The sequence below is a fragment of the Haliaeetus albicilla genome, chromosome 13 (genome assembly GCF_947461875.1).
Source record: "Haliaeetus albicilla chromosome 13, bHalAlb1.1, whole genome shotgun sequence".
NCBI classification, from domain to species: domain Eukaryota; kingdom Metazoa; phylum Chordata; class Aves; order Accipitriformes; family Accipitridae; genus Haliaeetus; species Haliaeetus albicilla.
In genome coordinates, this window is record NC_091495.1 from 28,867,908 (window position 1) to 28,895,692 (window position 27,785).

The 27,785-nt window shown below is 38.5% G+C and overlaps 1 protein-coding gene across 4 annotated transcripts in view; it reads left to right on the plus strand.

Moving 5' to 3' along the window:
* Positions 1 to 27,785, plus strand: part of PLD5 (phospholipase D family member 5) — a 202,686-nt gene that overhangs the window by 17,056 nt on the left and 157,845 nt on the right. The window contains exon 1 of one of the 4 annotated variants that reach the window (XM_069800628.1): positions 23,322 to 23,428. The exons of the other annotated variants lie outside the window; for them this stretch is intronic. Within the exon in view, the coding sequence (XP_069656729.1) occupies positions 23,426 to 23,428 (3 nt within the window). The 5' untranslated portion in view covers positions 23,322 to 23,425. Of the gene's footprint in view, positions 1 to 23,321; positions 23,429 to 27,785 lie in introns of those variants that run through there. 4 annotated transcript variants of the gene reach the window in all.

The following is a 27,785-nucleotide window of genomic DNA, read 5'->3' on the forward strand; positions in this document are numbered from 1 at the left end:
AGATAAAAAGCATTGGACTGGTGGGTACTTCAAGTAATACCGGTTCTTTCAGTTTCTCAATCCTGAATTCATGACCATGTATTCATCCTAATGGAAAACCCAATGTGGACTAATTTCAAGGACAGGAGAAGGTGTTACTTAAAGCTCAAACTGTCTGCAGAAAGTTCTCTAAAACTCTTAAGAAGCTGCTTTTTTCCCCTGTGTATTCAGTTTTGAGGGGGTGGAGGTGTTGATTTTGCAATTGCCTTTTCATTTTGTCTTATCTTTTGGCTTCTTGGACATAGGACCAGTTTGTTTTCTTTGCTTTTCTAGAGGCAATGACAGATACCTTGTTCTCATAGACCTCAAGAGAAATTATATACTGCTTGCCACTTGGAGAACCTGTTTCTGAGCTGCCTTTTTTGGGGGGGTTTTTTTTTTTTTGGTTAGTTGATTCAATCTGATGTGGTTTTAAGGATCTTTGTTTTAAACTTTTTTCACCACCTCATGTTTTTTTACTCTTAGAGGAAAATTAAATCCCTATATTCAGCTAAGGATTTAGCTGAAAAGTTGTGAGATTTTTGTTGCTCTGGATTTCTAGACAAGATAACATCATCTTTTGCGTGACTGTCTGTGTAATACTTTATCAATGCCAGCTAATTAATCCATTTGCTTTTGCTGTGGACTAATTTTGATTAATTATTTGAAAGGAAGCTCATTCTTCTGTAGTTATATTGGTGCCCTCCCCAATGTGGGACTTTACATTTGCCTTTGACCTTCACAGGTCTTGTCAGCCCATTTCTTGAGACTGTTGAGATCTGTCTGAATAGTAGCCTTGTGTTGCCCATGAATGTGCTGCAAGCCACTCTGTCCAATTGTCCAGGTCATTAATGAGACATTAAACAGTACTGACCCTGGTAGCGATCCTTGAGATACTCATGTAGTATCTGGCCACCAGTTGGCCTCTATGCTGATGACAATCCTTTTAGCCCAACGGGTCATCCAGTTTCCAACCTGTTTTATATGGTTATCCAGTGCACATTTTGCCAGTTTCTCTGTAAGGATTATATGGGAGGCTGTTAGAAGCCTTGCTAATAGCAAGATAGGCAATATATTCTGCTTTCCTCTAGTCCACAGTCATCTCACACAGAAGGCATTCAGGTTAGTTGAATACAATTTGCTCTTGGTAAATCCAAGTTACATCCGCCTCATCTTCCTCACTTGCTGTCTTCCTTCTTGAAGTATGAAAAGCTTGACCATTTGGCCTCTCAGTGGCTAATTCCTGAGCTTGGTCCCATTTTGACCGTGGGAAATATTTGCCATTTCCAAGTCTAAGAAAGAAGTGGATGTAAATTCCTCCCCTGTACCTACTCTTTAGCACACCTGGTTATTACCTTCACAGGATGACTCCCAAGACAAGTGGTCCGCAGTTTGACTGTTACTCTGATTAAGAGATTTGAGACCATATTTGTGACTAATTTTTTTTTTGTATTAGAGAAAGGAGTATTTAACAGTAGCAGTGCTACTTTGAGACTCAAGATGTTGACTAAGTTTCCTCATCTGCCAGAAGTTTCTTCTGTTGTAAAGTTAGCTTAGCTTAACTTCCTTGAAGTTTGCCTGGCTCCAGGAGAATGGCTACTCCTAGAAGGAGCAATGAAGCTGAGCTGAGCAGAGGAAATGTTGTTGAATTTTCCCTTCATTATGAGTTTACATTCAGTTTCTAGATTGAGTCTCCTGAAGTTGGCCTAACCTAAATAAATGTTTTGGGCATAGACAGGGAATAAGATCTCAGGACAGTGTTTTACTTGCTGTTCCTTTTGAAGGTAGAGTGAAAATGGGCTTTGTGTTTTCCATGTGACCTTGGGCAAGATCTCATACTCTCACAGCAGCTTGTTTCTCTGCATGTATAATGGGCTAATAGCATTACTCAGCTTTTTATAAAGGTTGTGAGGATATATCCAGTGAAGATGATGAAATATACATATGGGCAAGTTGTGAACCATATGAATACTTATTACATTTTTCATTTCAGCTCTCCAGAATAGACGGTACACTGGCAATATTAGATGTAATTCTATGCACATCTCATCTGGTCCGGTAGCAGGTTGATATTGAGAAATGATGCCCAGCTTCCTGAGTTGCAGGGTCTGCCACCTTCCTTGTGTTGCTGCTAATGACCATGTGGCCAGAGGCTAAGCTGATCAACTTGGTGATTTTTACAGAAAATTTACTTACTTTTCTTCCCAAATGAAATTGCTAAATTTCTTTCAGATAGGTGAGCTGACCTAGCAATCATATTGCTGCAGGTGAGCCAAATTTGATGTAGTGGAAGGAGCAGGAATGTGAGAAGAGGAGGGGAGCCGATCAGAAACCTCCCTTTTGATGGTTGATATACCCAGGTTGGTTGAAATGCAAAGCAAAATAACGTCTTTAAGGATGTGTTTGACTTCCTCATGGCCTCATACAGAGCATTCTTTGTAGCTCTCTGTCTCTTTCAGAGTAGGAACCTAGATGGCTGTGGCCCAAGGTTGCAGGCTATTGCAATACACAATGGTATTTCAGGACAGATTACTTCAATTACCTGTTTGTTCCAAGTCAATATCAAGATTAACCATTATCCAGGTAGCTTTCAGAATGTAAAATTCTACTTACCTAAATCAAAGCATTCCAGAGAAAATATTTCCCAAATGGCAAGACTAGGTTATTTCTGTAGACCTGCCTTCTTGCTTCCAAGGTAGGACTCCGACTTGCTTGTAAGTTCTTGAATTTAGAAGATGTGTCCTCGCTGCCTTGCAGAACATGGAGCCAAGAGCAAACTGAAGCATATCATTGCCTTTTTGACAGGTGGAAGCTTATATGTTATCATATTACATGTTAGCATTTTGCTATGGCTCCTTTTTAGACTTGTTTGTCTGTGTTGCCGAAATCCAGAATAAAACTCCTTAACAGCAATGAGAAGTTAAGAAGCAGGCACTTCTTTATTGCAGCGCTGGGCACACAGGGGATCACTCTACCTAGTGTGTGCCCTGTCTAGTTTAATCATGCAGGTTAAATACATACCTGTTATACATATTCACTAAATTTCTGGGAAATGTCATACATAATCATCAACTGTCCGATAAATCATTAGCATATGTAAATGTCCCTTTACGCAGGCGTGGTGAAGTCTCTGGTGGTCTTCAGAAGCCCTCTGGTGGTCTTCCATAGTCTTCCTCACTTTGTCCGATAGTTGACCTCTCTTATGTGATTCTGCGCAGTACGATTTTCGCCATCATGTATTAGATTTACATAAAAGTACATTCAATGTTAATTCTTGAATTTAACGTATCTAGTGATTGGCCCTCAGTCACACCACCTTATCAATATTCTTATACTAAAACATTCATTGGTTAATCTTACTTAATTCCACTAACTGGAATCTTGATCAAAGTGGGGTTTCTAAGCAACAGAACTAAGGTCCATAACGATCTCTCTTAGTTTCTTAGGACAAAACACTACAAACTAACAAATCAGTCGAAGTTTCTATGGTTAACTAATTTTAGACAATACTTATTTTCTTATGACTGTATACAGCACATTTTGTATGTTCCTAAGTTTCGATGACTACATTGCGAGCTTCAAAACCCTATATTCTACAATCTTTACCTTTTGATCAAACCCAGCTTATATAAAATTTTAACTTATCAGAATATTTGTAACATCTGAACAAGGGCTTTTGTTTGGCTGCAAGGTGAATTTGAGCTCAAGGACAGCCTGGGTCTTAGTTTTGAAAGGCAATATCAATATGAACACTTAATAATAAAATCTGCTTCAGAGAACCTTAATATGACTTTATGCAACTTCAGTTTTTTTGTCGTCAGTCTTCTAGCATACTGATTAGCTGTTGTTTCCTCTCAGGAAGAGTGAAACTTTGATGCATGTGTTATTGGACTTTTTTGATTAAAATTTTATTGCTAGTACAAATTCCTAATGCTGTTTACCAGTTGCTTCATTTCCCACATAAAGTGCTGCTTATCTGGCTCCTTTAAGGAGCGCACTTATTAAAACATGGGCACACGTCACACACATTGCAATAACTCTTTCATAGCATTCATTAATATTTGCATACTCTGTGTAGCCATAGCTTCTCACAGCAAGTTAGGAAGCTTATCCTCAAATGTTTGGATAAACAGTGCAAGATGCTATTGGAGACACTGGAATAAAAGATTTAGGTCAAGAAATGTGGACCTGCAGACACAGTGGATGTTATAAAAATTGCTTCCATGGTGTATGGTATTCATAATATTAGATGGAAAAGATGATGTAAAATGAAAAACTGTAAATTGAGCCAGCCTGATCTGCTTGCTCTATTGAGAATAACTTCATGCAACTCCTGTTTCTAAAAGAAGTAGAATCCTCCACAAATGGGAAAATCCAGAAGCATTTTAATACTTGTTCTTTCTTATTCTTGAGGGGAAAAAAACCCAAACCTCTGAGCTTTTCTCTATTTTAATACCAAATTAGGAAAATACTGAACACAGTCAAGCTCTGTACGTGGGTTTTGCTCTCAGAATATACACGGTGTAACATATACTAGGTTTTGCTAAATATCTTATACAGAAGTACCTGAAGAAGAAGAAAAGCATAAGGAAAACCTAGAAAACTCAGGACAGGGAGGAGAAGCTCAAGGCAGGCTTGGGAAGAAAGCTCCTGCAGGTAAACTCACTGCTGTGCCTTCACAGAATCACAGAATGGTTGAAGTTAAAAGGGACCTCTGGAGGTCATCTGGTCCAGCCCCCATGCTCAAGCAGGGTCACCTAGAGCAGGCTGTTCAGGACCATGTCCAGATGGCTTTTGAATATTTCCAAGGAGGGCGACTCCACAACCTCTCTGGGCAACCTGTGCCAGTATTCAGTCACCTGCACAGTAAAAAAGTGTCTCCTGATGTTCAGATGGAACCTCCTGTGTTTCAGTTTGTGCTCATTGCCTCTTGGTCTGTCACTGGGCACCACTGAGAAGAGTCTAGCTTCATCTTCTTTACCTCCTCCCTTCAGATACTTGTACATATTGATGAGCTCCACCCCCCTTCCCCGCCCTGAACTTTCTCTTCTCCAGGCTGAGCAGTCCCAGCTCTCTCTCTCATAGGAGAGATGCTTCAGTCCCATAACCATTTTCATGGCCCTTTGCTTGACTGTCTCCAGTAGCTCCATCTCTCTCTGGTACTGGGGAGGCCAGTACTGTAGGTGTGGCCTCACCAGTGTGCCATAGACAGGAAAGATTACCTCCCTTGACCTGCTGGCAATGCTCCTTCTAATGTAGCCCAGGATACTGTTGGCCGTCTTTACCACAAGGGCACACCGCTGGCTCGTGTTCAACTTGGTGTCCACCAGGATCCTCAGGGCCTCTTCTGCAGAGGTGCTTTCCAGCTGGCCGTCCCTGGCATGTACTGGTACATGTACTGGTGAGGTTGTTCCTCCCCAGGTGCGGGACTTTGCACTTCCCTTTTTTGAAGTTCATGAGGTTCCTGTCAGCCCATTTCTCCAGCCTGTCGAGGTCCCTCTGGATGGCAGCACAACCCTCAGGCATATCAGCCATTCCTCCCAGTTTTGTATCATCCACAGTCTTACTGAAGGTATACTCTGCCCCTCATCCAGATTATTAATGAAGGTGTTGAATACGACTAGACCCAGTATCTGTCCCTGGGGCACATCACTAATTACTGGCCTCAAACTGGACTTCGGGTCACTGATCACCACCCCCTGGGCCTGGCCCTTCAGCCAGTTTTCAACCCACCTCACTGCTCGTCCAGCTCATACTCCCTTTGAGGATCTTATGGGATACCATGAAAGATCAAGTGCAAAACTATGTTTATGCTTGAACAAATCTATAAAACCAAAACAAATTTCCACCTTATTTAATTTTTTCCAAAGCCACTGGAGTAATTATTTAAACCAACAGACAGTCTTTGATAGATAGTAACACCTTTGGTTACATTTCTATGTAACTTTATAAAATACATTTTTTCATTAAATTGTAGCCGATGTATGCAAACACTGTAGCACAGAGACCTATTAACTAATAGCTATTGCACTGGTGAAAGATCACTTAACAAAAATACATGTAATAGGTGTATTGTATACAATTTTTTCTCAGAATGTAAAGGTTGCTTTGCTGGGAAATGTGAAAAAGAAAAATGGTGTAATAAGATAGTGTATATACCTTCTATCAACTCTTACAGCAGTATATGTTTCATAACTGGATCACTGGAAGCATGCCCATGAAATATGTCCATCTCAAGTAAATCATTAAAAAAAAAAGACTGAAAGGAAGATTGAGTCACATATCGCTGCTTATGCCTCTGGACCACATTAACTATAACCTAGTGTAATACTTAATTGTGGATAAAGTTATATTTTAAGCATCAGGATAAAGAATAAAAATAGTAGCTTCTGGTAAGAAAATATTAAGAACTTACTACTCTTGTATTTTTGCTGTCCAGAATTATGACCAACGTATCTGTCTCTTTCATTATAGTTCATATAAAAATTTTGAAATAATGTTCTTTGCTTATAAATTTACCAAGTCCCTGTGGGTTATTAAAACATTTACTATTATTTTTTATGCTCAGTTTTACTGTTTTATCTTGAAATAAGCTAAAGAAGTTCAGGTCAAAGAAAGTGCTGCCTCTTATACGCAAAAGTAACCTGCAGTATAATTGTATTAGGAATTTGAAATAAAGTAGGTGTGCAGATTGTTTCTCAGAACATGAAGTAAGCTTACCCTTACTGTTAATGAGTTTTTCTGCGAACTTGGCTTATCTTCCTTGTCTGCTTGTGCCTGTTTATTTCTCTGGGACATAATCCAAAGCCATTGAAAACTCTCTGTTACTTCCAATGAACTTGTGATCAAGGCCTTAAAATTCTCAATTTTAAGATCTGCAGGAAGAAATGTCGATGGCTTATGTAGTGCTGATTACTGTGAAGCCCTTGTTCTAAGGGCTTTAGGCTGTGCTTCGTTTTTAAGAGTATATTCAGCACAGATACTGACTTGTTTTAAAATCCTTTAGCCTGGCATAATTTTAAATAGAGACCCTTTCTTTATAAGTGTATTGTATTACAACTACTTGAGGGGTTGGGGGGTTGGGTGTGGAGTGTTTTGGTGTGGTTGTTTTTTTCTTTTTTTTTTTTTTTCTTTCTTTCTATTAACATATTAATGGGTAACCCTATACTTACAGTATACCTTTTTTTCCCCCTTTAGTAAAAGGAAAAACTCTATAATATCAGAAAGCTGTGTTTTACATAGGGCTGTAAACCAGAAACTTTACATAATTACATTTTTGCAGAAAATGAATGTTACCATTTTTCCATTAAAAAAAAAAAAAAATGCAAGTAGGGCATATAGTTTTAAGCACTTTTACACTTCAGGGAGTCTGCTGAAGCCAGCAAGTACTAGTTCATGATTTTAAAAAGAAAATAAAAGAGGTCACAAAGATTAACTGTCCTGTCTTCCTACGTCTTCCTACATCTTCCTAACACCCACCTTGAACAGGTCTGGTGATTTAGAACCTGTTTAGGTTCTGCACTGCTTGCCATCTGGGATACTGATATTTTCAGTGCCTATAGACTTGGAGTGCTGCAGAATAGGCAGTTGTTGTGCAATAGATGAGGGACAGTATAAATCAGACTATATTTAAAGAACCATTGTGATGGCTGCGCTCCTTCAGACAGATAATTCTATTGTTTCTGTTTTTCAGAAAATCAGTCATTAGGTCAACATTCTTCAGTAAGATAGATGTTGAAAAAGCTAACTTTGTTGGTAAAAATTTACTGTTACCCATCAGCAATTGTAGTATTTGTCTAAGTAAGATGGAGACTAGGTAAAAATGTATGAAGACAGTAATTCATAGACTGACTGTCTTGGGTGATAGATTGCAACAAGTATGCTTTGCTTACAAAGTATATCAGACAACACCTATTTTATGCTCCTGCTCCTAAAACTTCTATCACAGAAAGGTATGTTTTTAACTTTTGCTGCTGTTACATTTTTGGTTTGGCTTTTTGTCCTTGAAGAATAGTGATTTGATTTCCATCTGTGTGCAGGCACATAAACAAGTTAAAACAAACAACCATTCTTTTTTCATTTAGTAATGCCTTCAGACTACTTCAGGTTACAGTCTTCCTTTTTCCTCCCTTTGTTTTAAGGATGCAAATATACCCTTTTTTTTTTTTGTAATGCATGTAAGATATATATGTGTATAATATAGAGTTTAAGTGTCTTTTACATAGTTACAGATTTGGTTATGCTATGACGGATGTTCAAAGGATAATTTTACAAATATATGTAGAAAAGTATGAAAACAATGTCTACTTTGGATAGAAGGAGAATCCAAATAAACAGTTTCTGATGATTCACTTTATCTCCAGCCTAAGAAAATCCCCTTGGCTCAGGAGACTGTAATAGCCACTTTATGTAATATTTAATATGTATTCAGTGGTTGGAAAATGTGAAGTATAACATTGGAGCATCTGCTTATTCTGGTGAAATTGTTTTGTTGGTGTTTTTTTGTTTGTTTGTTTGTTTTAATCCAACTGAAAAAGTTGGTTTAGTTCAAACTGAGTAGTCAGCATGTGGTGAACTCGCTCCACCTTTGAAGACATGTAGGCACCTATCATCAGTTTTGCAGTTGTGTCAGTGAAGATGCAGAAACTTGTCTATGGGGTTACCTCATTGTTGTCCCAAAAGCTGAGTTCTTTCACCCAATGTACAATAAGCCAATCAACACATCAAGTCGAGATATTTGTCTTTATTCCTATACTGCAGTATAGGGTGCCAGGTCTCCAAATAACTGCACACCTTTAGAAAGAAAGGTTGATGTTTTTATACAATTTTGTTACAAGGAAACACATTAAAAAAAAAAAAGTGATAGGCTACACAAACTTACATAATGAAGAGATCTTTTGAGCATGTCATGCTCTTGTCCAGTTCATTATACTAAGGTGGTCTTGCATTTACATGCTCATTATGCACAAGTGGGTATTGATTTTAGTATTAAAATTAAGCAAGGTAAGGCAAGGACGGGGTCTTTACTTGATTTTCATCCAGCATTGACTAATCTACTGTTATCTATTCCTGATGAATAATATGTTCTTGGTTATACATACTGCACATATTCTAACTTTACTTTTCTTAAGCTTATATGATCACCTAGCAGTGTTTCCTAGCAGCATCTCCAAGGTAATGTATTTCTTCATACCAACTATTTCAAAGTTTGTTAAGTTTTACGAACCTTGGGAGTTAATTCTGTGAGTTACTATGACGTCATGAATGAGTATTCAGAGACTTGGACTGGATTCACAGATTATAGGGACAAAGCTGGTCAGGTTCCAGGCTCACTCTGTGACACAATCATACTTTATGAATGCAATACAGGTGTACCCTAATCCCACAGAATTTAAATTATTTGTCTGAGAGCATATAGAGAAAGATGGAGGTCACCTTTATATTTTTAACAGCATACTGTATGATAATAGAGATTATGTCCTCTACCAAGATTAGGGCCTTCTGTGCAGTGCAGTGTACAAACGTAGTGAGAGACAGGTGTTGTCATGAAGGCTAAGGAGAGGAAATAAAGGCACAGAATGGCAATTTGTCTTGCTCAGTTTGTTGGGTTTGGATTTAAATTAGTTTTCTGACTCCTAGACTGGTGTCCTAGCCACTATATTTCATTTTCTGTTGGTTTTTTGTTGTTGTTGTTTTGTTTTTTGGGGTTTTTTTTTGTTTTTTTTTAATTGCAAGTGCCTGTAAGATGAGACACCCTGGCCTAGGTTTTCATCTGTCCCTGGTGCTTGCACAGACTATGGCTACAATAGCAAAGAGTACAGAGCAATATAAACATACCTTTAAAACAAAATATTTGGTGTTAAGGCTGAGTGTCCATGCTGTGCACATTTGGGAGGTTTAAATAGGACTAGCTCTAGTCTGGTTCCATTAACTGAACTCCTATTAGCAGTTTCTGAGTATTAGTTGCACTGTTGAAACCTGCACGAGCAGGTTTAATCCAGATAAATCCATCTGCATATTCCTACATCGGTCTGTGAAACAAACTTAAGTGGGGATTATGGTGGCTGGCCCAGAATACTGTTGTAGAAGGAGTTAGTAATCTGTATGATAGCAAATCCAGGTGTATGTCTCCCCATCATGAATACAGTGTGACTCCTAGCTACGTAAGAGATGTGCATTTAATAATTGTGCAAATATATGTACCTGTTCCCAGGAACTGTTGGTTTATTAATGAGATAAGAATATTAGGGTCTACCACCAAGGTACTCTTCAGGGCAAAGTTCATATTCCAGACTTGATTGCTCTCAGTGACAGATGAATCTGTGTTGTAAGCAAGACCCTATAAGAATGCAAGTGAACACAGAATTGGTCAGCCTCACCATGGAGAAGATCAGTGCATTGTGCCATGCCCTGGCCAGAGGTCCATCCAATGCTGTATCATCTCAGGGTTCCTAGCATCAGAAGAGACATGAGATATTTTTTGTTGGGATCCAGTACAAGACAGGGATAGTCAAGAGACTTATACATTTACAAAAGTACACCCCTGAAGCAAGCTAAAATGCTAATTTAGATATACCCATCAAATAGCCACAAAACAAGCTCTTCAGGAAAACAAAGTAGGGCTTACATTTGCATAGTAGATCTTACAATTTCACTTCATAGGGTCGAAGGTTTGGTCTTTGGTTTGGGGAGGGTCTGTTGGTTGGGTTTTTTTCTACACAAATATATTCAATTTTCTTTGAAATCAGGACTGAATTAACTGGAGGTTCTCCAGTGTTCAGAGGGCTCAAAAGAGCTTTGAAAATTGACTACAGAAAGGTGGTCAGAAGAGATTTCCAAGGTGAGTATATCCAAGTTTAATTTCCTTTTCTGGGAGACTGTTTTTCATGAAAGAATGAACTTCTTTTTTTTGAGACTAAGAGCAAACCCAATCTGTAGGGATGGTTTTTGTGTTTTTAATTACAGAGAAGGGAAATTTAGAGGTCCTTTTGGACAATATTGCATATACTGTGGAATGTGGCCCTGGGAAGAGAGATAAAAGATGTGCTTCTCATGGTTGCAATCTGTTATCTGGAAAAGCATTAAGTTCCTGAAAGCCAGGATATTGTAGCCCTAAAGAAAGATAGAGACAGAATGTAAAAGAGGTGTCAACAACTGCCTTCAAATATTAAGAGATCAGAATGCAATCCAAATGTAATTTATTTAATGGTAAATACTAAAAGAAAAAAAAAATCAAAGATTTAGATCTGTGGAAAGAAATTTGCAACTCAGTCTAGGCTGATTCATGTTTTTTAATAGTTCCTGTAAACTATGTCAACTATGTGGACATGCTGTGGCTTTGTCTCCAGTTAGTGGTCAAATTATTTATAGCAGATTCAAAGACTGCTATTGTATTAAGGAATTTTATATATTCAGGAAGCTTTATTCTGTTGGCTACAGAAATGTTATGTGTAATCCTTGTAAATAATGGAAGTAGCTAAATTTCCCATTCCCCCCCAAAAAGAATTGTCAAGGTAGAAAGTGTTTTGCATAATATACAATGGATTTTAATTGATTTAACAATTAAATCTGAGCATTGGATTGTCCAGATTCTTCATTCAAGAAGATGTGTGTCTGAGGACACGGTGATGCTTTTGGGCACAAGCTTCTCTGTGCTGTAAAGCAATGAGTGTGCAGCAACTGGCTGCAATGTGGAGGTGGTTCCCACTATGTTCTCACTATTCAGATGTCTGACTTGTAGATTCTTGAACTCCTTGTATGAGTTCTTGGGGTCTGTTCCTACTGAAGCTTATCCAGATGAGGCTGGAAAGAAGTTCACAGCACTCAACAAATGTAATGTGGAGAGCACTGCTGGATACTGCTCTTGCAGTTTAGTACACTCCTATGTTTAGTAGTCACAGTTTTTGCATGTTGTCAGGGCAGAATCTTCCAATGCTTTATCTGGTTTTTGCTCCCAATGAATTTTCTGGTTTCAGGGTACTTTGTGACCCCTATTTTATATAAACGTGAAAACTGTTTACTTTTCCTAGCTCCATTCAAGACTTTTGATCTGGCAAAGATAAACATTCAACATGATATATATTTGGTATATAATATTTTGCAAGTCATTCTTTGTGTTCAGAAGTGGTTTTCCTTTCCCTGCATTTTGAAATCCAGTAATTCTTAACAGTAGAATTAAAATGCCTCTTCTGGAATGCACTAGATTTGTGAGTCAATAGTGGCAAGCAGTAGCGCTATGATTTAGTTGTAAAATTTCAGAGAGGAGTTGGCCATTGCTCTGCAGAGTTTTATGCATCACCTGGGAAAGTATGTTCTTTGTGTTTTGCAGGTAAGCAAACAGCATCAGGGCTTCTTTAATTTGGGGGATATTGGTTTAGTCATCTGAAGAGCTGTTACCCAAAGGAAGAAAGGGAGAAGCTTAAGACTTCATTCTGCAGTACAATGGGCCTCTCTCTACATACACCTCAGCCCTTAGTTTTTCAAAAGTGATTTTTTTTTTTTTTTCCTGACAGGTTAAGCTGAGATCACTCTTCAGTCTCCTCAAGGCCATATTTTTCAGCTGTGTAAACAAGTGGAACAAAGCAACAAGTGAAACACTGCTGAAACTACTGAGGCCATGTGTGTGTTACAGCAGCAAAGAATTTGGCCAGGAAGAATTCCCAGGCCTTAATTACCTCTTGGAACTGACTTGATGACTTAAAATCATTAGGTGATTAAGCCATTAATGAAGTTAAGCTGTGCCTTCAGTTCAGCTTGACCGATAATAAGTTCATTAAGTTATTCATTACCCAACATTAAATTTCTGAACAGTAGCTTTCAGCTACACTACAAAAATGTGGGTATTAATCTAAATTACTATAAATGCATATTATTCCTTTCTTCCTCTGCCAGTGTAGTCTAATGACTATGCACCAGGCACACAGTATATTCTTGTTCTGTCTCATGCTTCAGCATACAGTATTTTTAAATTTGCTACTCAACCACTGTTCCAGTGTCCAGTCATTTCCTGCTGGCCTGAAAGACACAGCCTTACAAGCAGATGATTGTCTTTCACCTGGAAGATCTGTTCAGAGGATTCAAGCTGCTTTGGTTTGGGGTTTTTAGCTACCTTATTGACCAGCTCTTTCTCACTCTTGTTTCCTAATGATAGCTTTTGATGTCATCTTACCAGCTGACTCCAGGCAACCATTAGAAATATTTCATTTCAAAAGCAAGCAATGTGTTGGTTACAAAGAACGAAGCTGAGAATATTCATATGTTAAGTTATATCTGATTTTAATAATTTACTTCTCCATAGTGTCTTTTGAGTTAACATCAACTCTATGATGATTTCAGGCAGATAGCAACATTCTCTCTCATGTTAAGACTTTGCATGTACGTGAAGCTGTCCATGTTATCCAGGTTGCTGCCTTTTTCCTGTCTGCTGAAATGACAGTCAACTTTGTTGCAAAGTAGTTGTACTGTGTCCAGCTGGGATGTAGTTAATTTTCTTCATGGCACTGTACGGTACTGCATTTTGGATGCATGGCTCAAACAGTGTTGATAATGCACTAATGTTTTGGCTATTGCTGAACAGTGCTTGCACAGCACAAAGGCCTTCTCTGTTGCTCGCTTGCCCCTCACAGTGAGCAGGCTAGGGTGGGAAAGAGGTTGGGAGGGGATACAGCTGGGACGGCTTGCTCAAACTGACCAGAGGGCTATTTCATACCCTATGACATTATACTTGGCAATAAAAAACCTGGAGATAGAGGAAGAAGGGTGTGTGTGTGTGTCTGAGTGACTTTCATGATGGTGGTCGTTGCTTGAAGACTCTCTGGGCGTCAGTCTGCTTTTGGGAGGCAGTGAGCGATTTCCTTCGAGTCACTTGCTGGTTTGGGCATGAGGTGTCCCCTCTTTCCTTCACCTTAAGCTGTCTTTCTTTGATCCACAAGTTTCCTTGCTTTGTTCTTCCTGTTCTCTCCCATGTCCCACTGAGGGGGGGAAGTGAGTGAGCAGGCTGTATGGGTGTTTGTCTTCTGACCAGGGTCATCCCACCCCAGTAGTTCATGTAAGTATAAATCATTTGCAGAGCTGCAGTGAGAAGCAATGTTGCTGTCCAGACACCTGTTTTGTGTGCCTGTTAGGTCAAAATTAGCTGTATAACAGCAGATTGTCAATCTGATTTGCATGTATACTTGCTTTGAGGCTTTTGGCCATTGGGCTGGCAGTTCTGTCCATCAGTCTCCAGAGTGAGATAACCTATTCTTTCTGAGCAACTTTTTTTTTATTTTAAAACCATCGATTTGCAGAATTTATTGTGATTCTTGAGTTCGCTTTTTTGTAGGTAGAAGCCTCATACCACTCAGGACTAGGAAGACCCTATCTTGTGATCCTTTGTTAAATGGACTTTTTTTTTAAGCTTGGTAAAATGAGTGGAAGACTTCTATTGATCTCACTCTATTTGCCCGCAATTAATTTAGGGCAAAGCCTCAGCTGCACTGTCCCTCTGTCTTTTAAGGAAACAGTCAGTGCGTTAAATCAATTTTTTCATTTTTCCAACATGGATAGGATTTTGTTTAAAGAATTTATTAGTTCAGAAGCTTGTTCAGTTTTTTGAGAAGCCTTCCAAAGACCTTGCCACTAAAATCAACTCTTCTGTGTTCTTCTTTCTTGTATGCTTAACTGCAAGTGGGCCAGATTATCATCTGCTGCTATCATCAGTTTTTCAGATGTTCTGTCATTTCCAGAGATGGCTTCTGTTCAGCTGTCTGACCACTTGCTGTGTCTCTTCACAAGATGCTATCAGGTCTTGCAGTTCATTGTTTTGGTAAAAGTTCTGCTAACCCTCCAACCACTTTTTCAGACAGTCGTTTTTTCAGACCATTAAGAAAGCCTTTGGAGTATGGGAGTGTTTGTCCCTGCTATTTTTACTATTTTGAGTATGTTTGTTAATGTCTGCTCTAATATTACTAAAATTTGGAGTTTTTCTTTGTTTTGGGTTGGTTTTTTTGTTGGGGGTTTTTTTGTGGGTTTTTTTTTTTTTTGAGGCAGCTCTTTCTGTGTCTTATCCACTTTCTTGACTTTTTTCGGTGTCTATAGTATTACCTGCATGATAGTATATGGCTATTTGATAGCATCTGTTTGCTGTTGCTTTTTTCTTTTCACTTTGGATGTATGGAGACTGGATGTGGTATCTAGAGCTTCTTTGATAACTCCCTAGTGCACCTCGAATGACTGTCCTTTAGGATTCATTCCTGGGCCAAATCCCACAGCATTTGATTTCCACATTCTAAGCCTATCGCTGTCTTCACGTTGTATCTTCAGTTAATCTTTCTCACAGAGCTTATAGTGGGGAGAATGGTAGGTTATGGAATGAGAGTGCAAGTATGTGCTGACATTAAGGTATTCCTTGCTGCTGCTGTTCCTGTCTCATAGTAAAGGGAATCCTGGTCTTGCATATGTCTTTCAGCATGGTGCAGGTCCATTTTTTGCTCAGTCTGTGCTGGAGGTGCATATTGTGCATACCTACCCTTCTCAAGTTTTCACAAATCTGTAGCAGTCATTTGCCCGCTTAATTTCTTGCTCATGGCTCTTTTTCATTTGGAGGTGGGTTTAATCAGCACCACGTACTTCATTTGGCATTGCAGTGTCTGGTACCTGAACAAATGCTGGCTGTTCAGCTACTTTTCTGTTCTTTCTTAGGAGCAATCCCTTCCCTGAGAACTAGTTGGTGAGGGTCCTGTGTTGGTTTTTAAGGCAGGTTGTATTTGTCATTGAGCTAGTTACACTGGAATAGTTTGGCACTCTCCCAGCCCTGTTGCTTGGGGTTGTGCCACCGTGTTTGTCAGGTACTGTGTCACCCAGGAATGTGAGCCTTGGCCATCCAATGCCTTTCTGAGCATTTTCTTGTCCATATGACCCTGCAATAGTACTCTGCTGTGCCTCTCTACTTCACCTGGAGTCTTCCAGAGCCATCCCTCTCTAGCAAGTATCTCTGTATTGGTCACTGGCTTTCTTAGGACTGCTTTGGAGGGGCATCATGATCAAAGAAATCCAACAGATGTAGGTCACCTTAATCTATTGTAGCCCTGGGGTCACACCAAGCCCTGAAGATCTCCTTGGGTGCTGCTCCATTTCTCCACTTACATCTCAAACTATTCTCAACTTAGCGGCAGCAGCTTTGGTCTTTCTGCCATTTCTCTCCTCTTCCATCCAAGTTTGAGAGTGGCGTTAGGCAGACTACTGCAGCAGAATTAAGTGTCTTTTATAATCTAGGAAAATTATATTAAGTGTAATTTCACATGGAAACAAAACTGAATTACATCAACACAGCTAATGTTGTTATGTAGGAGGCCAAATACTAATGTATGTATAATGATTAGCTGTTTTTAAAATTGGCTGTTTTTCAGTGTATACGTTATGTAGGCTTTTTGTATAAAAATCTGTTTTATTAAGTACTCAATAGCGTATATTGTGATCACTCTTTCTTAGCTTAATTAAGTTAATGCAAGTGGCTGTTATAAGGTAATGATACAGTTCTGCGTTTTGTATTTATTCTCCTCCTGGCGGCTGGGGCCCGAGCAATGCTGTACCTCCCTCTCGTGGTGACAGGGAGAGGGAGAGCGAGCGCCTGGCAGGCATCGCCTTGAGAGCAACGCGAAAACGAGAGATGCCCCCATTTATATCGACTCTTAACGTGTTTTCTTCCCCTTTTGAATATGGGCAAATATTTCTCTAGGAATGGAAGTTACTGGGGGAAATACTGTTCTGTTAACCCTATTTTTCAGTGACAGGGACAGTTTGTTTGCTGGTGAAATATTATACTGGTAGCAATTTCAGTATTTAAAGTTTGTGTCCCATCTTCACTAACATATATGAAAAGAGGTAATCTTATTTTTAATTTTTTTTTCCTAAAAAATTAGGATCATATTCTTTGTATTTGGCTTTTTTAGAAACATTTCTTGAATTATTTCATGATGGAAGGGTGCTTGGCATGGGTATTCTGTAAACTTGCAAAATAGTGATCTGTGATTAATACCCAAAATACAAGAGGTTAAACCCTAAACTTCTTTAAATGGGACTCCCTAAACATCTGCTTCTTGCTTTAGAGTATGATTATAGTTGCGTGCTAATTTCAGTGGTTAGACCAAGAAATGCTGTGCCAGTCTGAGTCATTTGGCTGCAGCATGCATAGAAACAGTGTCACTGTCTCTGTTGCTATTGATGACAGGAGGTGGAAGCTGCCCACCCTCTCAGCACTCCGGTGCCTCTCCTCCCCCAGCCATCTCCCCGGGGCGCTGAAGAGGTTCTTGCAGCCCACTTGGCTGCTCCACGGGGAGGAGTGGTGGGAGACGCAGGCTCTGTGGAGAGAGAGGGCCTGCTAACTGTTGTCCTTTAGGAGGTTGTGCAGGCAGGCATTCATGTGCATGTGGGAGAGGGAGATGGATTGAGCTCCGTCCTGAAGCTGCTACCTGGCTGTGCTTTTTGGGCAACATAGAGGCCTAGGTCTGTGCACAGCTCGAGCTGGGGTGGTCCAGTGCGGCCCCCTCAGTACAATGGTTGGCAGAAACAGAGACTCTAGTTATTGTTTCACAGCCCTTGGAGATTGTTTCCTTGGACGCTGAATCAGTGTACCACAGCAAAATAGAAATAATTGTTTCCAGGCAGCTGGACTCTGGGAGGCAGCACTCATATGTTTTTTCAGCTGCATCTGATAGATAAGAAGGCTTTATCTCTTTTTCTTTTTTTTTATTTTTTTTTAAAGAAAGTGTTTTTAATGTGATGGCATTTCTTTTGCTACTGTTCTTACCTTTAACTCATGCGTTCAGCTCTTCACAAAATAATGGGAAAATATGTCTTTGAAACTTGTAAGCAATGTTTGGTCTTGATGACAGTGAAAACCTATCATCCCCTGTCTACTGATACTGCCCATTTAAATAGCAGGCACCTGCTGTGGACAGGGTCATGCTCCAGTTATGATCTGTGAGCTGGCACATCAGTTTAGGGCTGGGTAATGCAGGCAGTCTTTGTGAGACAGCTAAACATTCAGGGCCATGTTTCAGCCTTTGGCTACTGGTAAGTAGAGTCTTAATTGATAGGTAGCCTCTTTTGTTCTATAGACACTGAACCAGCTTTGTAACATCTGAATGTATTTCCACTGATTTGAAATTACATTTCTTCTGGTGTAAGCGCCTAATCTCTACAAGCAGACTTTTCCATAAAAGTTTTCTTTCCTGCAAGGCCAGTAGAACTTCTTAATCCTCTATTCTTGCTTCAGAACATCATTTGAAGTGTTTGAGGCTGTGCTTTTATATTAGTCCTCTTCGAGAACAGAATTTTACCACTGGAAGTCTCATTGACATTAGTGTATGAATTGTACGAGTGAGGGGGTTTCAGGATGTAGCTTGTATATGAGATTTTGGTAAAGCTTCTCGCAAGGTGAAATACTGCTCTGTGTGTGGAAGAGTAACAGACTAAGTGGTGATGTCTTTGATTTTGGTGGTGTTGGTTGTTGGTTTTTGTGCTAGCTATTGATTTGTAGATCCAGCAAACCTTGAAGAGGGAGTGGATTGAGATACCTTGCTGTTCTGCCCCTCTCTTCCCTCGCTCCCAATCTCTTCTCCTTCTTGCCATCTTTCCTCCTCTCTCTCTTTTGAACAACTTTTTTCCTGCAAATTCTGTTGCTTTCACATGTCACCAATGAGACTGATGAGCAGTGAAAAATGAATACTGACATTTGTAGTTGTGTCATTCAGCTTTGGAGTTCCTGTGCTAGTTAGATTTTTGAAGGAATGGAGAATTTTTGTTTCTCAGCATGTGTTCAGTTGACTTTTTTAGCACACAGAAGTGCAGCACTTTACCAACTTACACTCGAAGTGCACTTTGGACATATTTCTTCATAGCTATGCTGGATAGGGACTTATTTTGGGGGGAGAAACAACTTGATTCTGAAAAAACAGTTGGGATATTAGAGAAATAATGGCCCTCGTGAAAAGACCCAAGGAAGTGGAGGAGGCGCTATCTGAAGTGCAGTCTTGACATTTGCTGTATGAAAACAATGCTGCAGTAAAATGAAATAGGGATACAGTTCTTGCTCCCACAGAGTAGTAAGTCTTGTGGCTCTGGTCATCTGTCAGGCTTCTATACAGAAAGGTAGAAAGTACAGCGATATTTGCTGCCATATCCATTCTCCTGTCTTGCATAGCCATCTGCCTATTATCACTGTACTTTTTAAGATCATATCTGTTTGCTGTAAGGCTTTCACAATAAAATTCAAAATTCTGTTCATCTGGCCAAGGCAGGCTAAACTCCATACCGAAAGTATTTGGGCTTGGATTTTAAGCTACTTGGGTGCCTTCAGATCTTGAAAAGTCTTATTGTGTTCTGCCCTGGTTTACTACTTTCCCATTCCTGATGAAATGGAATATCCTTAAAACGAGAAAGCGCATGATATTATTCTGTATAGATACTAACTATCATGATGGATTTAGACCTTTTATGAGAGTGAAGATTTTGGAGAAAGAATGGGGAAAAATTATGTATTTTGTGAAATAACAAATTACTCAAAAATTCAAAGTCTTTTGTTGATAAATTTCCTATTTTGTGCAAGTGTCTCTAAAGTTTTGTATCTGTTTCGGTTTGCTGACTTTTAGAATTCCTGCAGACATATGTAACCTAGTTTATCTTCATTCTGTGAAGTCAACGTTTTTGTCTTATTACTTAATAATCTCAAGCAAATCCAAAATGACTTGATAATTCTGCATTTAAATTTATTAGGACTTTTAATGAAAAACTTAAATACTTTGTTTTTCTATCCTGTCTTCAGACAGCAATCAAATGCCAAAATAAGTTCTACCAGGGCAAAAATTCAGTTCTTTGCTCGGTTGCTTTATGTTTGGTACCTCTTAATACAACCATTCAATTGTTGCAGATTGAGGGCTCTAGTGCGAAGGTTTACATGCTGCAAAAAACATGCGTGTGTGAAATAGAGTAGATCTGGCAACACAAATGATTTTCATTACAAAAATAGATTACTTTTAATCCAGCTTCTGTTTTTCAGCCTCATTGTGCATTCCTTGATCATTTAGAGCATTCAAGGACTTCCTTACGTCATTGGTTAAGGAAAACTGTCTACATAAGTGTTTAAACTATGTGTCCTGCTAGCTTACATTTCTACAGGTGCCTAAAGAATGTGATCAGATGCCTTTGAGAGCTTTCTTTTTATTTTTGAAATAGCCTCTGAAGCATGGGGCTCCTGATGATAGTTAATCTGATGAGAGGGGTAAGTCTGGCAATATATACCTGCCCCTGCATGAGAGGGTTGTAAGCAGTCAGCAAGGATTAAATTAAGGTTTTGAACTCAAACTTGGAAGGAAGATGGTTTCCTCCTATAAAGAGGAGAAATTCTAGACCTGCTGGAAAATTTAAGCTCCCTTTGCTTGTGGATCCTTTAAGAATTGAAGGGCGGGGGGGGGGGGAGGATTTAATCTTTAAAGCTTATGTAGATGTAAAAGTTGAAGTTCACATTTAAACGATTGTAGTTATACAAGTACACAAATCTTTCCCATGGTGGACACTTCTTTTTCTGTGTGTGTGTGTTGGAAGGAGTTTAAAGTAAAAGAAAAAGGTAGACTTCTTTTGAAGCAAGAGTGCTAATGCTAAAGTCAGTCAGTTAACTTGAATAATTATTTTTTTTCTGCCTGTATAGTTGTATTGATAGCGCTTGTTCTGTATAGAAATGTCTTTTAGTTGAATTTAGGAGATGATATTTGCACTTGAATTTGGGAGGTGTGTGTGTTAAATATGGGAAGACAATGCCAGAATTCACTCTGAAATTTGTATGCATGCAATTAATTCTTAACTGTTCAGTAAAAAATGGAAGCATCCTGGCTTCATTGACTGAAAGGCAGAGTTGAAAATTGTTTGCATATATGCATAGGGCCATATCACCCTGTTCCATACACACTTTGTGTAGAAACATACAGGGACAAGACTTCACTGCATGTCTTCGTATTCAGCATCTGTTCACTATCCCAATAGATATCTTTTGTGAATTTAAGGGTTTCAGAAATTTCAAGAATTGCAGGAAAGGTTTGCATAGACTAGCAAGATGGCTGAAAACATTCTGATGGAAAAGTTTTTATTTCTAAAAAGAGCAAGCCCTCTGTAGCCTGATTCATTGCAATTGAATTGTTTCACAGAATTGTCTGTTGGGTCTCGGTGATATTACAAGTGGAGCCTCTCTGATGGGAATCCCATTAGCAGTCTGACTAACACGGCTGTATGAGTTGTTTACTGTCACTGCCAAAGTTCTGGTGTGGCACTGGGCACTTCCCAGTGCATCTCCTGCTCCCTCCATGCTGCTGAAACTGCTCAAGGCAAAGTCTCTGTAGACAGCTTTCTGGTCAAACAATGAAACCAGTGCTCTGTACTGGTTTTCTTTATCCTGTAAGCTACCTTGTATGCTGTTGCCCATTTTGTTCCTGAAATTTTGTTTCTCGTGGTTTCGTAGAACCTGTTTTGCTTAATTTTTCCCTCCTACCTTCTTAATCACTCTTTCAATGCCTCCTTCTGCTCTGTCTTGCTATGTTTCTTAGGGGTTGACCCATGGTCCCTTTCTTTTATTTACATCAGATAATCTTATCTGTAAATGCAAATCAAATTAATCTTTTTCACAATGGCTTGCGAATTAATTTCTTTATTCCAGACCTTTCTTCTTTAGCCAGAACTAAAGAAGGCTTCTTGTGGCTATTCAGCTAGATATGAACGGCTCAACATGGCTAAAACAGACCTCCTGTAGATTCCCCTCCTGCTGCTTCCTTGTCACTCTGGAAAACAACTAATCTTGCCACAATGTCCATAACGTGTGTCATTTATTACTTTGTTCTTTCTCTAAGTTCAGAAACAACATAGTCAGTGTTATTGATGACTAAATCTTATTTCTCTATGTAATTTCTTAAAATAAGTTAATTGCTCTTTGAACAAACAATCAAAACTTCTATCCAGCTGCTCTTCACCTTTTAAACAAGCTTGCCAATTATTCCAGCATCCTTTCCCTTGCTTTATTCAGGTCAGTCCTGCACTCTCATACCCATTCAAACAGATTCAGTGAAAATCATTATTGTATCCTTTGGCAAAGAGAAGAAAGCTATGAGCATCTCTTCCGAATTTCTTTCCTTCCCTGCACAGAGCATTGTCTTAAGTTTTCTAGACCTTTATAAACTCTCAGTCATTGCAGAAGCATCACTCCATCCTCTTTCATCCATTCATTAAAATTTCAGGGTCAGTCTTGTGCTTTCTTAGTACAATAATATGCTTTCTCCTTGAGAGCATCTCTAAGGTAGTCTCCATAGCCTCTTGGTGACCCTTTCTTTAAAACTTTACTGCGATGCCCGAAAAGCTTGGCAATGGTCAGGTTGCTGGGATATTACTTGAAGTACCTATTAAACTAGCCAGTATTGTCTGATTTGGTTCCTTCTGCCTCCCTTCTTTGTCATCTTTTACTGTGTTTTTTAATGGCAAGGTCCATGGAGTCAGGACTGTCTTTGTTCTTTTTTTTTGTATCACACCCAGCACAGCAGCATCCTGGGTTGTCACTGAGAATATTAAGACAGTTATAATATTAACTAAGTAATTAATCATAGTTACAGCACTGCAGAGAGATTTTCTGTGGTGTATATTTTTGTGAGAGGTGGGGGTAGGAGCATGTAGTAGAAGTTCCAGTTGATCATTTCATCCCTTTGGAACTTACCACCTTGTCTTCACTAGGAAAAAAGTGTTTAAAAAAAACCCAACAAAACAAAACAAACAAAAAACCAAAGAGCAATCACATTGCAAATAAAAGATGCTCTTCACTAATCTGAAGGGACTTTTGGCTGCCTCACAAAAACACTGTGTATTTTGGCAAAGTTAGGAACTTTGGCTTAGGAAATCCATGTTTGGAACAACAGGGTGTGTTGCAAGTCAAAATTCAGGTATCTTGGCAGAGATGTATGCATAATCTGGCATGCTGCCTTTCTGCACTGTGCCTAGCTGTAGCAAGTGCTGAAGTCCCTTGTGAACAATATATATATGAATCTCATTTTGGAGGAAAAAAAAAAAAAAAGAGGAGGAGGGAAGAGGGAGCCAGGATTTATTTTAACATTTAGTGGATATAAAAAACAAGTATCAAGAAGCAAAACATTTCCGTGAAGCATTCGCTGTGAAAATTCTGCAACTTCTTGTTGCAAACCTCCTTTATCGCTTGGATTGGCTGATTTCCAGAGCATCAAGGCTAGGAATTGAGGGACTGAAATATAATCAGTGGTGATACATTTTAACCACATAAAACATTCTCTGCTTCCAAAGCCTCCGGTGTCTCTAGTAAGCAGTGCAACAGCAACAGCTCCTAGCTGCTGGACTCCAGAAACGGGGGAAATATTGGATCAGAATGGTAAGAAGCTCTTTACTTTTCACCAGATCTAGATTATTACTTTGAAAAGAATGTTTAAAAGATGATGATGAAATTAGTAGGGATCAGTATTTAAACGAAGAAAACAGTGTGTAAGATACAGTGGTATAATCAATGTTTTGCTGGAAGGGATCAGCAAAGCAAGTTGGTGACAAATATCTTTGGCACTGAACATGTTGTGCAGCTTATATAAAATCTTTTAAAATTGGGAAACACTGCTGACTAGAATTTCATGTAAAATGTAAGCTTGTCTACTTGTTTTATTGCAGAAGGACAACTGCATGGGCTTTTAAAATAATTTTGCATTAATAACCACTGACACAGACTTTATAAGTACAAATATAAATAAACCTATGCTGATTGTTTATGCAGGCTGTATGTTTATATGTTTTCTTTTGTTGGGGTTTTGTTGGGGTTTGGGGGTTTTGTTTTTTGGAAAGAAGCAGAGATGCTCAGTACGTACCTTTTGACTTTTAGGGAGCTATGAAGTTTTTATTTTTCTGGGTTTTCAATCTGTGAAGACCTGTTAGTCACATTGTTTCTCTAGTGTAATTGTTTGGTGGGAAAATAACCAAGGAAAACTTTTTAGGATAGTGATTTAATTCTTTGTAACAATTTAAATATTCTGATCTAAATATTTAAACAATAGAAGTAGAATATAAAACACATAAATATAAAATCTGAAATTATTGAAACTAGTAGTAGTTTAAACAATGCCTGAAGATACAATAAAAATATTTTTATTAGCAGTTTTACAGGTATTAAAGAATTGAAGGGGGGGAATGCAAATCTTGGGAATGTTTAGTCCCAAGACTCGTTATCAAGACTGGTTTTTTTTGTTTTTTTTTTTTTTAATTGAAATATGCATCAAGCCCAGTCTCCTCTATGGGAACTCAGCCATTCATTTTAAGTGCATACTAAGTCCAGGAATACATTGATTATGAAATTACAGTACATCAGGGTGAAAGGAAAACAAATTACTAAATAAGTCTGAAGAGTGCTGAAATATGCTTACTTGACAGCCCAGCTGATGTGTGGGAAATTATTCTCTTTGTGATTCAAATGGAAGAGGAGATTTTTAAAAGAGCAGCTATGGGAGTTTGAAAAGTGTACAGCAGATGTGAAACTATGTCTGATTTGGTATTTTTTATCTTTCTTGTGTATTTGTTGTTGCTCAGCAGTATGAAAATTAGAATGCAAGAAGTAAAACTATCACTGAATGCTTTCTGATATTTTCCTTTTCTAAGTGGTTTCACTGAATAGCAAGAAATAAAATACTGAAGTACAGTAGATGGTAAATCATGTTCTCTTGGCCTATATTTTCCATTTATGACTGTAAACACACTTTGGTATGTTAAAGATTTATGTTTTCCTTCTCAACATGCAGCATAGATTACAAAATCAATAATTGAATGGCAACCAGGCTGTAAGGTTCTTGGAAAGATGGTTAGTATGAATCTAAGCATGGTTGCTCTTGTTACTGTTGTTATAATTATTCTTATTGATAATATTACTATTTTCTTGACAAAAATGCCCAGTGTTGAGTATCCATTAAACACTACAGTGGTACTGAGGAGACTTCAATATATTGTTGTTTCTTGTCAGAAAAGAATGTGCTTATAGTTAGTATTATCCAGTATCTAAATTGTGGTATAGGAAAACATTGGAGATAGGAGATCTGGCTGCTTTTCCCTATTGCAAACACAGACTTAACTAATAACAAATGAGGTTATATATATTTCCAGGTGTGTGATTCTAGTTCCTATATCAGTCAAATACAGATATGCTTCAGTAACAACAAATTAAGGAAAACATTTCCTTCTAGAAGGAAACATTCATGTACTGCCACATACTTGCTCTTGATAAAGTTTAAGCCAAAGTAAACTTGTGTTGTGTCCTGCTTGACATGAATAGTTAGGTAACTAGTGCAAGCAGTTCACAAGGGATCTATTTCTTCCAATTTGGATTGCCTGGGCAAGTGTATTGCATATGCTGTTAAAAGAAAAAAAGGACACCCCCCTAACAGATGAACCATTAGCAGTCATCGGCTATGTAATAAACGGCATAGCTTGTCCAAAGGAAGCAGTCTCTTTCTTACAAATTTAAAATGATACAATTTCTTTCAGAATGTAAATACTAAATGGTCTTAAAGAGGTCAGAATTGCAAGCTGTCAAATGCTTTAGATACTCGGGATTAATTATTCAAAGTGTTTTTTCTAATAAGTCTAAGGAACAAAAGTAAAATTATAAATAATGTACCAGCCTTACCTGAAAAATTGAAAAGTTGTGAATTTGACTATTGCAGTGCTAAATGAAGTATAATCTAGGGCTAGTACAAGAGATTCTGGGTATGGCAAAGTTTGTTTTAAGTGTCATTCTGGTGCAAAACTTAAAAAAGCCTACGCAACAATTCGATGCATGATTCATCTGAATGAATTTAGGTTAAATACTTTTTTTTTTAATCTCAGTGACTAAACAGAAGTCTGATAATCTGCCTGAAAATGTAATCCTGTATTTAAAGAGGTATACTATAAATATGTAAGCTATGTCGTTTATGTGTAATATTGAGTATGTTTAGGGAAAGGAAAAATAGCTTTCTACCTTCTATGAAATTCATTCAAGACTTAATAATATTCTCAGATTTTACTGGTTTAGTTTTTTGCTTTGTTCTCCAGCTGATTTTTTTTACAAAATACCAGTTTGTTCATTCAGAAGTAGTCATGCTGGCTCTTACAATACTACTGCTGAAAAAGTATTGAAGGATTTAGAAGAAATCTGATGGCAGTACAGCTTTGGTGAAATTGAAGGTTTTGTGTGTGTGTGTGTGTGTTTATTACTAACTTATATGCCTCAACTAACTTTTGGCACAGTTTGGTTCACGTGGTGTGTCATAGCTGTGTGACAGGCTGTTTACCACACCGGTAAGTCTGTGCACCATTCTACAGTGAAATACACTCTTGCATGATCCATAAATACTGTTTGTGAAGGACAAAGATAACCACTTTGACCTTTAATTGAAATGTAATGCTGAAATATCTTCAGATATATATTACAGTTTATTCCTAATGAAATAAGCTCGTGTTTTGAAATCTCAGCACCCATGTTTATGGAGACAAATACTTTCAGTGAACAAAATATGACAGCAGCAAGGTTTATGCCAGAATTCCTAAACTGGAGTAGTTTTTTAGTGGTGGTGGATTATTTTTTTTTAAAGCCATTTTCCTTTTGAGTCATTATCAATATACTCTGTAGATCAGGTTTTGCTCACTGAAATCTGTCTTTTAAACTGTGCCATTACACTGGCAGTGTAACTTAAAACGAGTTGCTTTCAGGAAGTTATAAATTATTTGCTGTGGTTTACATAATGTATTAGCATGTCTGCTGCATCTGTGTTCAAGACAGGGTTTTATTCCCTCATCTATGTGATATACAAAGAAACTATTAAAAAGGGATGCTTTTAGCATTAGTGTGTCCTTCTGGCTTTTATCCTATCGTGCCATCAAAAATGAAGGTTGGGGAAAATGAAGGCGGGGAAAAGGTCAGTCTGGTCTCTCAGTGAAATAACTGATGGGAGCAGCTTCCTGAGAAATAGAGCTAAAGTGAGAAGGTGGCTGGATAATATATTTTTCTGCATCTGGTTAATGTTCGTATTGCAGCATTTGCAGTGTTTTGAAATATTGGGACAAAATTCTGTTGCCCATATATCTTATGACTCTCATAGCAATGTGATGTTTGCCGCACATAATTGTTCTTATACTTCATAACCATATTGAGAATACTGAAAACAATTAAGGTTAAGACTTACTGTGGACCTTTATATAAAAAAGGTTTGGAGAAGACAAAAGGGTACTGACAGCTTTATACCCACTTGATAGTGTGCAGATGTCAGAAGAGCCAGTTATGGAGTTGTGCCCTGAAGGATACGTTTCCAGTGCTTGTATAAGGAGTGTTCTCCGGTCAGAACTGAGGCTACATAATATGTGGTGGTGGGAGACATGATGCACAGTTTGGCTGGATTTTCAGGCTTGCTGCACTACACAGAGGGGTGAGGGGAACCTACTATATATAAAAGAAGTCTCTAGATATTACACTTGAGTTTTCAGTCTACTGTAAATCTGTTGTTAAGAACATTTTATTTAAACGAGTTTTCCAATGTTGCTGTGTCACCTGGGGATACAGCTGCATAGTTAGCCCTATTGTAGCTTCTGGTAATGAAGTGGACAACTGGGAGGAGAGTGCTGTCTGTTTCCCTGGAACCATGCTAGAAGCTCCACTTCCCCTCTCCTCACCAAGATGCACCTCAGGTATAAAACTAAAGCTTTTGGATCCATGAAGATTT